Below are 16,810 nucleotides of genomic sequence, written 5' to 3' on the forward strand. Positions count from 1 at the left end.
TTCAGTAGTTGTCGTGTGTTCATATTTCTCAAAATCGTGTTTGTAAGTTATTTGTTTTAAATAATCCTGTTTCTCAGGCCCATCTCCTTGTTTACATATTGACCTAAACTTTATTTTAACTTTGGAAAGAAAAACAAAAACAAAACGAATATATATAAAGGATATTTGAAACAGCTTTTAAGTGCACTGATTGCTAAATAACGTATACATGATAGAACAGGAAGCCGAACAACAAAAAAGACATACACACGTTAATATTTAACATGTTTAATTAGGTAAATAGATAGAGACAACGAAAGAAGGGAAATTATATTTATTGATTTTTTCACAGTACAGAAGTATATAAATTGCATAACTATGTTGCTAAATACAAATTTTGTAGTATTTGCACATTATGCTTTGTTATAATATTCAACGGGCTTCATGAACATTTTAAAGGGTTTAGGAAACAGAGATATGCCAGTCCAGTCTCGTTCCATAGGCAAGTTTCTCTCGTCTTCGGGTATCAATTCAAACTTCTTCAGTATATTTGTTATCATAAAGAAAAGAGACATTTCGACTGTTGGTGCACCTACACATCTCCTTGGTCCTGCAAAGCATAAGCATATATTTAAGTCTATATTGTACATATAAGAACATTTATTTTACTAGATGATGTTATAAACAAAATATGTTATATATGGTTTTTGTGGGTTCATGAACGTAAATTTACAACGGACTACGTATACTCTAGCTAGCAGTAACTGACAGTGCGAGCTCTGTCAATTTGATAAACATTTTACCCCTAGGTACCGTTATATGCATTTAAGTCCGTTTTTAAACAATATAGTTATTAAATACTAGACGAATTAATAAAATCAATACCTCAGTTATTGGTTTTCGTATTTCTTTTCAGAAAAAAAAACTTCTTTGATCTTCATGATTGTCACATATTTGGTGATACACAATTGATATGATAGTATACATTTATAGTGTGGATACGAAAACAATAGTGTATCAGGTTTTTTGTATCCAAATTGTGCTCTTTTTTTATAGATATGTCTAACCCAGTTTGCCTAATAATTGATGTCTACCATTGGTTTAAAACGTTAACTGCTAGCTATGGTATACCGTTGTTAATTTACTTTGATCATTCAGCGTGTTACATATTCTTACATCGGACTCTTACTTTTTAAATTGAATTTAACTGTGCGGAGTGTTGTCTGTTTGTTAAATCCACATTGGCAAGAGGTAAAACATGGGTAAGTTAAGATCTCACAAATATTGCTTTACCCTGTATCTTTGTTGTGTCTATCCCATACATGGAATGTATGGCATTTGTTTGACTTGTATTTATTGCTTTTTTGTTCATTTGATAGTATATGTTTCGGAGTTTATTATGATGTACTTTTTTGCTGAACTGTTATATTTATGTTTTTAAGGTCAACTGAATCCCTCTTAAGTTAAGGACTCATTGACGTTCTGTTCATTTCAGGTTTTTTTCTCTCTTTTGGCACATTTCCGTTTCGATTCTCGATGTCTTCTACGTTCAATATCATGCGTTCCCCAAAGTGGCAAATAAGGAATAATCATGCTAGTAGTATAGCCATGCTTAATTGCTTGCTCACAATTTGAAAGTATCTACTATAGATTTGATTCCTAAACTCTATGTAAACAACACCTCTTCACATTCGTTTCATTTCTGCTTTTAAAAGTGTTTAACAACTATGTTTTCTCTAATGTTAACTAGCTTCCTCACTCCTTATTCAAACCTAATTTTAGTGTTTTGATGGTCTTCTCATAGCAATAAGCTCTGAAAAACACACTTCCATACAACATAAAGATCTCATAAACATGTTTAACCCCGCCGCGTTTTTGCGCCTGTCCCAAGTCAGGAGCCTCTGGCATTTGTTAGTGTTGTATTATTTTTAATTTTAGTTTCTTGTGCACTTTTTTTTAGTTTAGTATGGCGTTCATTATCACTGAACTATATTTGTTAATTGGTCCATTCTTTAATGATTAAGGCTGCAAGTTTACACCTTGACTAAATTAATAAACATATCGGCATTTAACTGTATTCAATTGCGTCCTGTAAACTACTTATATGTTCCTGTATTACAATGAATCGCAGAAATTATCAAAAGACAGCAACAATCCTCTTAGTTAGATTTAATTGATAAATTAAACAAAACTGCGGGAATTTACGCAAAGACGTTTTCTTTAAATAAATCTAAAGCTGACTGAAAAATTTGCCCTTCCGATTTCCTTTGCTATTCGATGTGCTTTGTTGTAAATTGTATAGTTTGTTCATGTGTTTAAATTGCTTAACCTTTTTACATGGCAGAGCCTTTTATAGTCGATTCTACTTGTGTTGCTCAATGTTGAAGGTCGTTCAGTTGTCTTTATTTTATACAGCACAACATAGAAAACTGTCAAAGAACTACATTGCTAAATGCTGTTTAACACTTACCTATACCAAAGGGAAGGTATCCATTCTTCTGTGGCGTTGTCCATCTGTCAGGATCAAATTCATTAGGACGGTCCCATAGTTTAGGGTCGATCTGTGGATCATTTAAATCAAACAATATGATAGACTCAGCTGGAATAGTATTTTTCTCTACTTTTATTTCACGCGGATTGGTTCTGTAAATGGCAAGTACAACTAAAAAGAAAGAAAAAATCATAAGACGGAAGAAATATTCTACCAGCTAGCACGTGACAATATAAGGGCATATGAAACAGTAACAATAGCAGATACATAAACATAAACATTGAAAGTGTTATTTTTGCACGACATTATATATTTAAGCACATTGAATCTACTTTGAAATATACATTGAATAAATCATTCTTACAACGTTGCTAATGATAACTTTAATTAAAATACCAGGGGTGGTGTTCTCGAAGCTATCTTTGGATTAGGACGTGTCCTAAGTCTATCTTATGACAAGTCTTTGTCCTAAGTCGTGTTCTCGAAGCTCTCTTAACTTATGATATATCTCATTTTTCGTCCTAACTTTAGGACACCCAACAAGGTGTCTTAAGAGCATCCTATCTTCATCCTAGTGTAATAAAGTTTGGATTTCGCTTTTTGCTCATTATTTTACGTGAAAATGAACATGAAATGAAACGCACCATCGGTTATTAACTCGTACATAAAGAAAAGGTGCATGATTTTAAACTTTGAACTTCGTGTTTCACGATACGAATATACTAAAAATTTAATTCTCTTTTCAAAACAAATTGTTTTTATATATAATTACATTGGTAATTATGCAATTTATTCTGTACATGTTATTATAAAATTCGTAAACAATTTTATTAAATGTTTTCGTCATTAATTAATGTTTTATCAACAAATATCTTTAAAGATTTAAAATTTCGACTTAGGATATGTTTAGGACGTCCTAACATAAGATTCGTCTGAGATAGCTTCGAGACACAACTTAAGAGTGTCCTAAGTTGATCTTAAGTCCGTCCTAAAATTGGTCTTATCTATGACTTAGGACGAATCTTAGGATACTTTCGAGAACACCACCCCAGATAAGCATCCACAATTGGTGGAATATTGCTTATGTCATCATATTGGTTACGTAATTTTGAAAGAATATGCAAACGAACATATCGAATATGTGAGACTTGAAATACAGCTGTAATAACTGCATGAAAATGTGAAACGATTGTGTTAAAACAAGGAGGTTTTGAATGGACTGTATAGATATAAGATGTTGTTTACTTAGGGTTTATCAAAATTGAGAGAGAATAACCAACGGTATAATTTATTTATAAATATTTCCATTGACATGAAATTGGTAACAATGTGTATACTCAATAATTGCACGATTTAACAAATGGTTTACAACAATCGGTCTTTATATATTATTTACGTAGTTTTCGAGGTCTCATAATTACAGGAACTTTTATCAAAAAAGTAATGAAAATATATCTGTTCTTTTCTACATGTTCAAGGTTGTTTTGTAATTAGTGTATACAATTATAGTGTTGTCAATGGCTATTCTAACTGTTTAAACGACCGTTTATCAAATACCAAAAACGCTAACCGGTTAACCGGACTTTTATTAAATGCTTACAGAGTTGATATAAGTTTGTATTGAAATTATTAAACAATTATGTTTTCATTAAAAATTGTCATTGTGGTAATTAATTTGACAGATCAATTATCCACTTTATTGATTGTCATTGTTAATCCAAAAATATAAAATTAATTAGATATTGTCTCTTTACTGGAAGCAAGATCTTAAGGATAATTAGTATACATGTGTGTTAACAGCATTTTAGATCAGGAATACGATAGAATTTTACGATTTACTCCATTATTTCTTTTTTGATCTTATATTGTGTAGACCTACATGTATATCTGAATGTGCACTCTCCGTAATGCAAGGCTTTGTTATTCTTTAAACGGAATGCTATCTCAAAAATTTGCAATGCAAACCAATGTGAATGTAATCAATGTATACTTGATTGTACTAGTAACAAGCTTTGCCTTAATTATTTCAAATTGAAACACTCCACATTTGTTTACGGAGTCAACAAGAGAAAATGAAAGAATCATCGGTTTCAGACATATTAAATTCTACGAGATCTAGAAATGTTTTTTATTTTTCAATCTTAAGTAAGAAAAACGTTGATACGGTTTATTTGAGTATTTGAAGTAAAACTTCGCAAGGATAACTTCTTTTCTGTACGGTATGCACCTAACGTTTAATTTCTTAAAACATTTGAAGAGCTAACATGTATAAACATGTATGTATGTGGTTGGTAATAAACAATTAGCCATATTATCCTACCAAAAGGTATTCGATATAAGTCGATGAAGACTTCACTTTTAAATATAGTTCAGACTTATTCAAACTCAAAGTTAAATGCTGTACATTCCTATAATTTGGTTTCTTTTCATTGGTAATACCTCCATATATATGTATTCAAAGTTCCTATTTGATCCAAGTAAAAAAAGTTAAACCAATGATTTTTTTCTCTCAAAAACATGTATAGAACAAATAGAGAATAATTATATGGGACACAGATAATGCAACCGCTTGTATATAACTTTATAAAGCAACATAACTTTGAAATGTTTAAAGGGAAGCAACCCAAGTTCAAACTTGATATTATTTACGTAGTATTAAGCACTGTATATGAATTGTTAACTTTCGGTCGAGGCAAAATAAAGTAAGAGTGCAGATTTAGGAACGAAAACCAAATAAACGAAATAAGGCAACTCGTAGTGCCCCTTCCGCCGCGGCGGGTGCATACAAAGAGTAGTAAATCCATTAGATTGTAAAATGGGGAGCAACGAAGTGAATAACCACTAATTTTCACATTCGGAATAACAAATACGTTGGCAAACTGCAATATTGTCAGAATCTCACCCACCTGGTTTAGCAATACGTAATACTTCTTTAATAGTTGATTCCACATAACGTAGTTCATCTCTGTCTTCGATCGTTACTGTTTGTTTTCCTCTACACACCTTGAACAGACAAGATAAAAACATGAATAATCTGCTAACAGGTAAAGTCAGCATTTGCTTTTTCTATCAATTTAGGTTCATCACTATAGGTAATGTGTATTAAGTGAACCAATATAAGTTTACATACAAATTAATATTAACAGTACGTTCAAATTGACATAATGATACTGATTGGAAAATAGGCGAAGATGTAAAGCTTTCTTGTCGATTTGTAAGTATTCAAAAAGTGCAAATAAAAAAGTTATCAAAGATTTTGTGTAGTTTGTTTTGTCAAATATATTTAGGACAAAAATCATGAATAAAGCAGCAATAACGATTTCTATAAACTGTTATCAAGTTAATGTTGTGTTTAAATTTCTTGAGATTCATAAATGCAAATATTGTTGTTGTCACCAGTGTTAAAACACATATAGTCGGTCAGACGTATAAACATATTATCTACCAAATGAACATAACATGGGCGTATACACAATAACAAAGCCTTAAACCACAGTTTAAAGTCGACTCAACCGGGTTTAAATTTCTCAAATAGGTGACAAACTAAATTGCATTACAATGCACAAACTAAGCACTTGTAATTAGTAGTCCATCTGATTTACCCTATGTATTTCCTCCCTGCATTTTTTCTGGACATCCGGGTATTTCAGCAGATAAAACACCAATGCCATCATTGTGCCTGTGTACGTCTCATATGCTGCTATATACATATCAATGATAGCTTGGAAAAAATTAGATTCTGAAAAAGAAAAAGAATCGAAAACAATGTGACAAAGTAGTTCTTTCCGTATGTGCTTTGGCACAACTGTTTGAAATTTTGGATCCTCGATGCTCTCCATTTTTATACTTGTTTGGCTTTATAAATATTATGATATGAGCGTCACTGATGAGTCTTATGTAGACGAAACGCGCGTCTGGCGTTTTAAATTATAATTCTGGTACCTTTGATAACTATTTGGAAGTTTAATCAGATCCTGTTCTTTGGAAGAACAATGTCGGTAATGTCAGCAATCACTGATAATCCTCGTCAAAGCTTTATGTCTGATTTCTGTAGTGAAAATTAATGATTTTACAGCAAAAGAACATCGCAATATATCTTATCAATTGAGTGTGTATATATTCATCATAGTCGTGAGTTCAGCAATTGATGTTGTGTTCATTCGGGCGTTGTTCGTTGTATACGACGTTAGCTGAAATACATTTACTACTTGAATGTCTAGAAAAATTGCGATTAACATTTGTATGTGCAAGCATGATTTGGCTTATTTAATACTAAAGCGGTGACCTTATGAATAGTTTGATAACCTTATTTCACTTTGTTCATCTTGTATTTTTTACGCTAAATCCCATTGCATTACAACACATACCTGATAAGGCACTGTCTTTTCTTTCTGTTTCAGATAGATTCAAATACACATCCAACAGATCACGTGGGATCTTTGAATTATGGTCAGTAATATGATTCTCAAGTTTTCGTTTAATTAATGCGTGAAGTTTGTCCATTTCTCCAACAACCTCACTGACCTTAAAAAATTTAACATAACTCATCAAAGATACAATGTCTCATCAGTGACGTTCGAATCCCAAAAAATGTTAAAAGAGCCAAATAAAGTACAAAGTTGAAGAGCATTGAGGACCAAGAATTCCGAAAGTTTTGCCAAATAAAGCCAGGGTAAATTTAACGTTCGTGTCACTGGTTATTTATATAACATATTTTTATAACCTTCCTCACCATCATCAATTGACTTAAGTTCAAGTTTAAGAATACTACAAGTATCCATGTACAGTGTAGTTGGTTTGTTCAACTGTCATACGAGATATACCTTATAGTCTTGCAGGATGCACATAAATTGTCATATCATAATATAGGATCATGAAGTAGTCCTGTGTATTTATCATAGGAGACTGTACACGTGATAATACAAGATGCGCACTAAATTTTGTGATACTAACCATGTAATCAAGGAATTGGTTGAATATTGAATTGTCATTAAACACCGAAAATGTTACAAGGCAGGATGCATAAATTAATTGTAAACAACACTTTGGGTTTTTGAAAAACTATAGCTTTTCTACCTCAGGAATAGATTACCGTAGCTGTATTTTTGGTTCTCAATGCTCTTAAACTTCGTACTCTATTTGACCTTTTATTATTTTTTTTTATTCGAGCGTCAATGATGAGTCTTTTGAAGACGAAATGTGGGTCTGGCGTAAATATAAAATTTTAATCCTGGTATCTATGATGAGTTTAACTGGATTGTTTACCTACGAATAACAAATTAAGATATGCTGTTTTATATTTTTTACAATATCGAACATATAATATGACGTACTTGTTACTGTTTTTCAATTGGCAGAACAACAAGATATGACTGTTTTATAATTTAAGTACAATAAAGTTTAGTTACCCATTACAATACTACCGTACATGTTAGCTTTCTGTCAATTAGTTTTACATGAGATTAATACACAATGGGTCATTATAATCAACGATGAAAACTCGTATAACAAGTATAAAATATAGTCATGTCAACAAGACAGTACACTTTGATCAATTACACATCATCACAAACAACTTTTGTACATCTATGAGCTTTTCATTAAGCTGGTATAACATGGAATGATATATGAAAAAGTCGAAAGACCCATTACTCCTGTGAAAAAAGGAAAATATAAATGACAGTAAAAGTTGGCCAAATTTGCGTGACGACAAATATGCATATCTGGTAAACAAGCCTTTTGAAAACGGTATTAAGGTATGTGTACAATGATAAAATCTTCATTGTACGGGTAAGTAAATGACTTGAACATGATGTGTGTATGCTCTTACGTCTTTTTAATAACAATTTAACATATCTGGTATATATTCGTATACATACCTGAGATTTTGTAAACAGAGCAAGCCAGCTAAACAAAGTTTCCTTTCTACCCAAACTTTGACCATGTTTAAAGATGTACTTAACTTTAGTACGCAACGTCGTAAAATCAGGTTCCTCATATTCAAATCTGCAAAATAAGTCAAAATAACTTTTAATATAGGAATGAAAGATACCAGAGAGACAGTTACACTCATCAATCGAAAAATAACCAATAACGCCATGGCTAAAAATGAAAAGAATTTAAACAAATAACACTACACAGGAAACAACATAGACAACTATAAACTAAGCAACACAAAACCGAACAAAAATTGGGGATGATATCAGGTGCTCCGGAATGGGCAAACAGATCCTGCTCCACATCATTGGATATGTTGATAGTTATCAGTTTATTTTCGATTAATTAGTTTGACTGTCCTCTGATATATTGTGTCCCTCCTCTTATATCCGAGGGAAGACGGTAGACTGCCGAACCACCGATATTGTGCGCACTGTGTTCATCTTAGTACCAAATTCCCTATTGTGAAACGCTGTTCCCGTTTTCCAGTACGATACAAATATTAAATGTCTTTTATATGGATGTCTCTAAAATGATAAACGACAATATATTTACCTTTTTCCGAATGCCACTATCGACATTATATTAAATGTACTGTTAAAGAAATGGTCTAACGGATCCGTGGCTTCATTTGGACTGAAACATTGGCAAAGTTTGTTGACCTCTAGAGCTAGCTGTTGTTGCATATTCTCTATGACTGTTGTCTCATGTTGAGCCTGCATTATTAGTTTATTTAATTCCAGCCACTGATGTCCATTCGCCCATACAATGCCTATGTAAAAACATGATAAAAAACTCAGGAAATGAAAACCCCAAAAAGCAACCTCATTCACTATCAAAACATTGGAATACAAATCACTATTGTGTTGCTTTTTTCATATTAACGATACAAATGGCATGCCATTAAGTTCATACAGAAGGTTTTTAAACCAAACTATACATTTTGATAAATATCATACCATGCTGTCTATTAGATTTGTCGTCCGCTACTATTTTTCTAGGACTGATGTGTTTGAGGTTAGTGTCCTCGCTTTGCATGTTTTAACAGTTCCTTTTTTTCTCAGGTCAATGTTATTCTTACTTTTGAAATGTTTATGAAGTATAACGCTATTGTCAAAATACTCTGTTAACTACGAACGAAACGTTCGAACTGGATAAAAGCGGGTAAGATACCTTATTTGTATTAAAAGTGACGTAGATATACCAAAGAATGTAATGTCAACCTTATCCAATACAGGCTTACTTTTGCACCCGTATATGCAGGCATTGTTCCTGGTGTACTTATAGCTATTTACAAACTCTCAATATTGCTTTATATATGAGTATTCCTAGAAAATAAGTTTCAATGAATTTGCCCAAATTAATTTGCAAGAAGTGGGTATTTTTTTTGAGATTCACATCATTCTAAATTCAAAATATCTACTTTTGCCGTTGCCAATAGCTTATGCTAGCGAAGTCAGCAGTACCCCATGCAGTTATTAAACAACCGGTCTGACGTATTAAAATGCTAAAATTGATGTAGATTTATTTCTTTAATCCCTCGACATAATTATGGAAAAGAAGATGCATTTTAATTCAAATTTGCTTTTTTTCTTTCTTTTAAAACATAAGTATAAACGGAGAGATACTATAAGATTACACCATACAAGATTGCAGTTCATACACAACAGAGCGTACGAATACATCCCGACTCTTTATTCTTCTTTACATATCATATATGGTTTTAGTAACGTAATTATCATTTTACCTTTTCCTTTAAAGATGTGCTTAGGACAAAACATCCAGGTTGGTCTATGCGATGAGTTTTCGCCATCATCAACCATAACTTTGGATATATTCGTGTGTCCGGAAATAAACACAATAGTTATCTGCCCTAACTTTAATTTGAAAACGTTCCCATACTCCTTTTGTAAATCTTTTGTCAGCTGGTAAAAGTTTTTGGCTCTACTAACCATGATAAGATTTCCTAAAAAGGGCCATGCCTTTGGTCCAGGAAGAGTATCACCTGGTGTCAAATATCGGATATATATCAAATAAGTTATGAAAACCACAATCAATGTTATCAATCCCACAGTAAAAAGCTGTTCCATCATTTGTTTTGATGAATCTGTAAGCATAAAATTTTACAACATAAATGTCTCTTCCTCTAATGTTAATGATACGATAGAACATGTGTAATACGACACACTGGGGATACAGTAAAAAAATGTCAGGAATATAGGGTAGAACTGTATTGATATATTCAAGGGTAACACTGTTATTCTACGTTTTGGTGTAAAATAGTAATGACATGCTCGAAGGTATAGAACGTAAATTATATGTTCTAGGGTAACACGGGGATGATATGTTTTTAGGTAAAACTGTTAAGATAAGGTATAAAAAAAGAACTGTACATATTGTTTTACGTTATTGAGTAACACTAGCATGCTACGTTCTAGGATACAACTGTATTTATATATTGCCAGGTTACACTATCAAGATACGGTAACACTGTGCTGATATTTTTTTATGGTAGAACTTATTTATACGTTCTAGGGCTATACTATCATGATACGTTCTATAGTAGAATAGTATGTTTGTTCCTGGGTTGTACTGTTAAGATACGCTTAGGTTACAATTGGCATCATCAGTTCTAGGGTTGAACTGTCATGACACCTTCAGTGTAGAAGTGTCATGATATGTGCTTTGGTATATTTATATTTCTCTCTTAGTTAAAACAATCATATAGTATACTATATAGGAGACATTAACTTCATGATATCTGCTAGGCTAGAACTAAAATTAAGCAGTGGAGTATATAACGGTCATTAATTTATCATTGGAAGAACTGTTATTCGTGATAAATTAATGACCGTTATATACTCCACTGCTTAATTTTAGTTCTAGCCTAGCAGATATCATGAAATGTCTACTTTATAGTATACTAGTTGATTGTTTTAACTAAAAAAAAAGATTAAAATAAATAAAAAAAATCATTGGTCAACGTGTCTCGATTAAAAATAACTTTCATTTGATATAACTTCAAAGTTGTGAGACTTTCGAGTCGTCAACTTGAAAAGGGTGTTAGTTTTGCTATTCCTTTTTTCTTTAAATTAGGTTGTTATAGCTGTTTCATTTTGAAACATAAATAGATACTGCTTAAAAGCTTCGGTGACCTACATGTACAGTTGATCACTTCTATTTTAGTTGGTCTCTAGAAATGAGTTGATTCATTGTCAATCATACCACATCTTTTTTTTTCTTTTTGAAGAAAAAAATATATTTGAATATGACAGTACCGGTTTAGTAGTATCCAACATAATATATCTACTTCTAAAGACAATTATAAGTATAGTTCAACTTGTACGGCGATACATATATTTGTTTCTGCTTACTTTAACTAGTATCGTTTTTGTTTTGTCACCTCAAAATCACCAAGCCTTGGCTTTGTCAGTTTGTTTTAGATTTACGAGTTTGACTGTCCCTTTGGTATCTTTCGTCCCTCTTTTGTTATATTGAATAAGTTTTCCTAATTATCTTGTTTAGAAAGATATGTGTTCTTTCATTGCAACAAACATAAATGTTAAGGTGGTACCTAACACTACAGGGAGATAACTCTGTAAAGTCAGCTAAACGTTTTAATTACGTTGTGTTGTAAAAGGAATATTAAACTTCTCCATGATCAAAATTGGTGTTTGTCAAACTGCTATATATCCAGTGTAATTTTTTTGACAAAACGGTAGGTTCAAAATTTTTGATTTTTTTATATTTTTGTTAAAGGGTCAAAGTAAGTACTTTGACAAAATTTTATGAAAATTAAACAAGCCAAATTATTTTAAGTGCTAGTGTTGGCTACCACCTAAATAAAGTTTAAACTAGACAAATGTATCTGATTGAACACTGTTACACTTCCCACCCATAAGTAATGTACATATGTGGTTAACAATGTAGTATAATGAGTTAACTGTTTGTGTAAAGTATAAAAAAAAAAGTTGGTATGATTGCCAATGGGACAACTATCCACACAAAAGACCAAAATGACACAGACATTAATAACTATAGGTCACCGTACGACCTTCAACAATGACAAAAGCCCATACCGCATAGTCAGCTTTAAAAGTCCCTATAAGACAATGTAAAACAATTCAAACGAGAAAACTAATGGCCTTATTTAAATAAAAAAATGAACGTAAAACAAATATGTAACACATAAATAAACGACAATAGTACATTTAAACATGACTTTGACATAAAGTTTATAACTTTAAAGTCAATCATTATGATCTTTAATAATGAAAACGTATTAATAAAACTTTAGAATAACATGTTTCTCTACCTGTAAACGTAAATAATGTGTTTTAATAAGGATACTATCAAGGTGCACTACTGCAGGTGACTTACTGTATAAAGCTAGTGCATATTCAAAAATTGATCAACCATCATAATAACAGTGTATGAAGGGTTACTTACTTTCTGTTGATCATAAAATTGAGAATGGAAATGGGAAATATGTCAAAGAGACAACAACACGACCATAGAAAAAACAACAATAGAAGGTCAGCAACAGGTCTTCAATGTAGCGAGAAATTCCCGCACCCCGAGGAGTCCTTCAGCCGGCCTCTAAACAAATATATACTAGTTCAGTGATAATGAACGCCATACTAATTTCCAAATTGTACACGCAAGAAACTAAATTAAAAAAAATCAATACTATTAAAGGTCAGAGGCTCCTGATTTTGACGTCATATCTTAATTGAGTCACTGCAGTCAAGAGGGGATCTATTGTATTGAAGATTGTCAGGGCTGATTTTTCACAGATATTTAATAAACAAATGCATATTGAGTTTCTGCCTCAAGACTTTCCAATACCAACGTACGACAAGTATTTATAAACCAATCAAATGATAAAAGACGACATAGTTATGCACCAAAATATTTTCATTAAGTTGTTTTTTTACAATATTAGATTCCCGAGTTAATCGACACAATAGGTATTTAAAACTTCAAACAAACAAAACACGAGAAAGGCAATTGCTGCTACCATGATTTTAAAATACATTTATCATGTGTAGATGACAAGTTGTTGTTATATTTTGAAAACCAAAAAAACACACAATAAGTCTTACCACGTTTTAGAAAAGTTAAAACATACACCTGTATTATAATAACAACAATTATTGTGACAGTCGTTTAAAGTCACTGAGATGTGTAATATAATGCATTGCATTCAATTATGACACAATGTGTTGTGTATCATGTAAAATCATTACTTCAATACCTGAATATATTATGAATGTGAAATTAGAAATGAATATGGAAAGCCCAAAAAACAGAAATGTATAGAGTAAACCTGCTCGAGACCGCTTAAATGACGGTCAGACCTCCCTATTCTTTCCATGAACATAACATTGGACGAATTCATAGACTCTGTATTCTCTCAGTGATATTGACAAATGTCTTGCAGAAATCTCCTAGAGTTTCTATGATTAATGTGTTGTATGTTTGCTTATACGCAGTGTATTTAAATATGTGACATGAATTTAAGACATTGTGTCCTTTCTTTTTCAATCGAACTATAATTTTAAGAATAACAAGATTCTTCTTAAACCTGCACAGGTGTAAAGGATTACTAAAAAATGTGGTATGATTTCCAATGATGCAACTGACCACAATCGATCAGGTAGCACAGTCATTAAAAATATATCAATAAAAAAGAACTTATTTTACTGAATATAATATAAAGTTACAGCAGTAGTTGTCCTTTTCTAGATTTAGACATTTCAATTTCTAATACTCCATTCTAAAATTTAAGACACAAGAGACGATGTTTCATTCCCTACTGTTCATTTTACTTTTTAGACGGCGATGTCCTTCGGCTCCATCATACTGTGTTTACATATTCAAAGTCGTTCCGTATACCCGTGTGTATAGTGATGTCATAGAAATTAACGAACATAATCAAAGGTAGCTGTCATTGTCACCACATCATTTTATATTTATTGTGTGATAATGTGTGTTACTACGTTTTATGATTGAGTTAAGCGATTCCATTGATATGTTATAATGCGTCTTTCTATGTTGTGATGTTATACTATTGTTTAAAAACAGGATAAGGTATAGAACCATTAAAACGTTAAATCCGGTTGCAATTGTTTGCACCTTTCTTAAGTTAGGAATCTGCTTTTCAGTGATTGTCCTCTGTTTATGTAATTTATCAACTTTTCGATTTTTATATAAATTATACCGTTATTTTCCCCGTTTTAATGGTTTGCACTAGTATTGTTTGGGGTTCTTTGTACCTTATTGTTAGTTGTGAGTCTACGTTCAGTGTTGAATACCGTACCTTGACCTATATTGGATTACTTTTATAATTTGTGACAAGAATAGAGATTTGTTTTATTGGCACTCATACCACATATTCCTATACATATCCACACTGTATGTGCCTCGAAAAAAAAAATCAAGTACTTACTATTTTGAGATCACAAAAGCTAGGTTATGGTCCATGAAATCAAGTATATGAGCGCAAATAGATAACACATTCGTACAATAAGTATACTAACAACTTGAATCACTCGATCCGGAAATGTGGTTAGGGTCACGGAAATGAATGTAACTTTAAATAAAACAGATCTTGTCAACTTGTTGCTTAAACAAAGCAGTTAGTGAAGTATTGATTTTATTACTTATAATTTAAGTTAACAAATATAAATTGTTTTTTTTAAACAGCAAATTGCTTATTAGTACAACATAAGTTGTAATTTACTTTAATTTTAACTTAACAAAATGTTGGTAGGATTACGAAAGCGTATTAGCGCCACACAGTAATCCTTTTTCGCTCGGTCTTTTTGCATAAGTTTACATCGATTGAGATCAACATACTGTAAGACATTATTTTTCTACATTTTATATTTTGAGGTTTTGGCTAGAGGAACGTGTTAGAAAACATATCAAAATGAGTTTTATAAATCACAAATACAATAACTAATTAATGTATAAAAAAGATATACTTATGAAGATAACAGGTATAGAACTAAAGGATGTGCACAATAAGCAGGAACAGAAACAAGATTAGAATCCTTTATTTGAAACATTAAATAGGTGAAAGTATATATACACGTAAATCAAGTCTTAAGAAGAGAAAATTGCCTAATACATCTTTAAGAACGGGATGTATAAAAAAAACTTATGAACATAGAGACAGACGTAGGGTCACCATGGTATATAAGAAAACATTGCAGCCAGGTTTAACACTTCTGGTGTGCAATAAATCTATATATCATTATAGTCTAGTTTTTCCCAGGTACGTGTTATCTTCTTAATTTATTGCATTGCAATTTCTCACAATATTATCAAAGCTTACAACTTATTTGAAAACAAATAATTGATCACAAATGATAACAATTTCCTATCTTATTTCTTACAACTATTTTTATGCTAACTGAAAGTATTAAAAAAATGCTTTAATACGAATTACAAGTTAATACCTATAGTCAGTCATCAGACTTTATAATCAGATTAACTATGTCAAATCATAACAGAAAATATTAGGTCAGAAAGTAAAATGAACTAATTGTATTTGTGTTTTGTGTATCTATATATGTGTGTTTATTTATAGCCGTCTGCAGCCGCCGGACTATGGGGACAGGGGACCCTTTAATATATACTTGAATTTGTGTATATTTATCTTCATGTTCGTGTAAGCAAACACGCTGTTTGAAAGTATTCCAAATATATTACAGAAAATGGTGATTTTTATGAAGAAATCTCATCAAGCAATATTGAAGGTGTGACTTAAATTAGAGAAACACTATAAACAGTATGTAATCGAAAATGCTTTGTTGTTTTTATATGTGTGAATGTAGTTTTGTTTACTTTTACAATATTCTATAAACTTGAGTTTGCATACACCCATTGTGTTTTTATTTCAAACCAACTGATCGTTTTTCGATGTAGTTGCAATCAACATTTTGCTCTTGAAACAGATAATGAAAGTCGAATAATGTTTTGACTATTAAGTATCTTGTGAAACAGCATTACTTACAAAAAGAAACACTAACTTGAATTTAAAACTTCTGTGTTTTCATTTTTGAAATAACCCGCTACGTCTCATCTCTTTTGTCAAAACCGACAACGTCGAAAACAAAATCCGAATAATAAAAGTGCACATGCATCATTTATTTCAACTTTAACTTGATATAACAGACACTAAACCTTGTTTTGCCTGAATTGCAAGAAGAAACATTTCTTTCCATTGACACATTCGCCGCTTTGCCCGTTCGTTGAAACCAACATGAGGATAATCCTTTTAAATACATATACAAAATTTCATCAAAATCCGAGGAGCAGATATTGCGATTTCAACCATGTGTCATTTTTGTTGCAATGATAAACACAAGAGATCAATTTCTGAATTTACATAAC

At 31.7% G+C, this 16,810-nt stretch overlaps 1 protein-coding gene across 2 annotated transcripts; it reads right to left on the reverse strand.

The window, feature by feature from the left end:
• Positions 1-298: 298 nt before the first annotated feature.
• LOC134718537 (cytochrome P450 2J6-like) lies at positions 299-14,983 on the reverse strand. Of its 2 annotated transcripts, none has more exons than XM_063581136.1 (9): positions 14,859-14,983; positions 10,155-10,514; positions 8,963-9,179; positions 8,350-8,476; positions 6,838-6,994; positions 6,073-6,209; positions 5,377-5,473; positions 2,450-2,641; positions 299-589 (listed from the first exon to the last, which is right to left on the reverse strand). In XM_063581136.1, the coding sequence occupies exons 2-9, from the start codon at positions 10,498-10,500 to the stop codon at positions 393-395; spliced, it is 1,470 nt and encodes a 489-aa protein (XP_063437206.1). In that variant the 5' UTR covers positions 10,501-10,514; positions 14,859-14,983; the 3' UTR covers positions 299-392. The 2 variants fall into 2 exon arrangements, with proteins under 2 accessions (XP_063437206.1, XP_063437208.1); XM_063581138.1 differs by lacking the exon at positions 14,859-14,983 and adding an exon at positions 13,513-13,633.
• Between the last annotated feature and the right edge of the window lie 1,827 nt (positions 14,984-16,810).

The sequence above is a fragment of the Mytilus trossulus genome, chromosome 5 (genome assembly GCF_036588685.1).
Source record: "Mytilus trossulus isolate FHL-02 chromosome 5, PNRI_Mtr1.1.1.hap1, whole genome shotgun sequence".
Classification (NCBI taxonomy): domain Eukaryota; kingdom Metazoa; phylum Mollusca; class Bivalvia; order Mytilida; family Mytilidae; genus Mytilus; species Mytilus trossulus.

Coding starts and splice junctions, on each gene's coding strand:
- LOC134718537 (XM_063581136.1), bottom strand. CDS start 10,500: ATGATGGAACAGCTTTTTACTGTGGGATTGATAACATTGATTGTGGTT. Junction 9,180..10,154: donor GCACATCTTTAAAGGAAAAG/GTAAAATGATAA, acceptor GTTTTTACATAG/GCATTGTATGGGCGAATGGA. Junction 2,642..5,376: donor ATTACGTATTGCTAAACCAG/GTGGGTGAGATT, acceptor CTTTCTTTTTAG/TTGTACTTGCCATTTACAGA.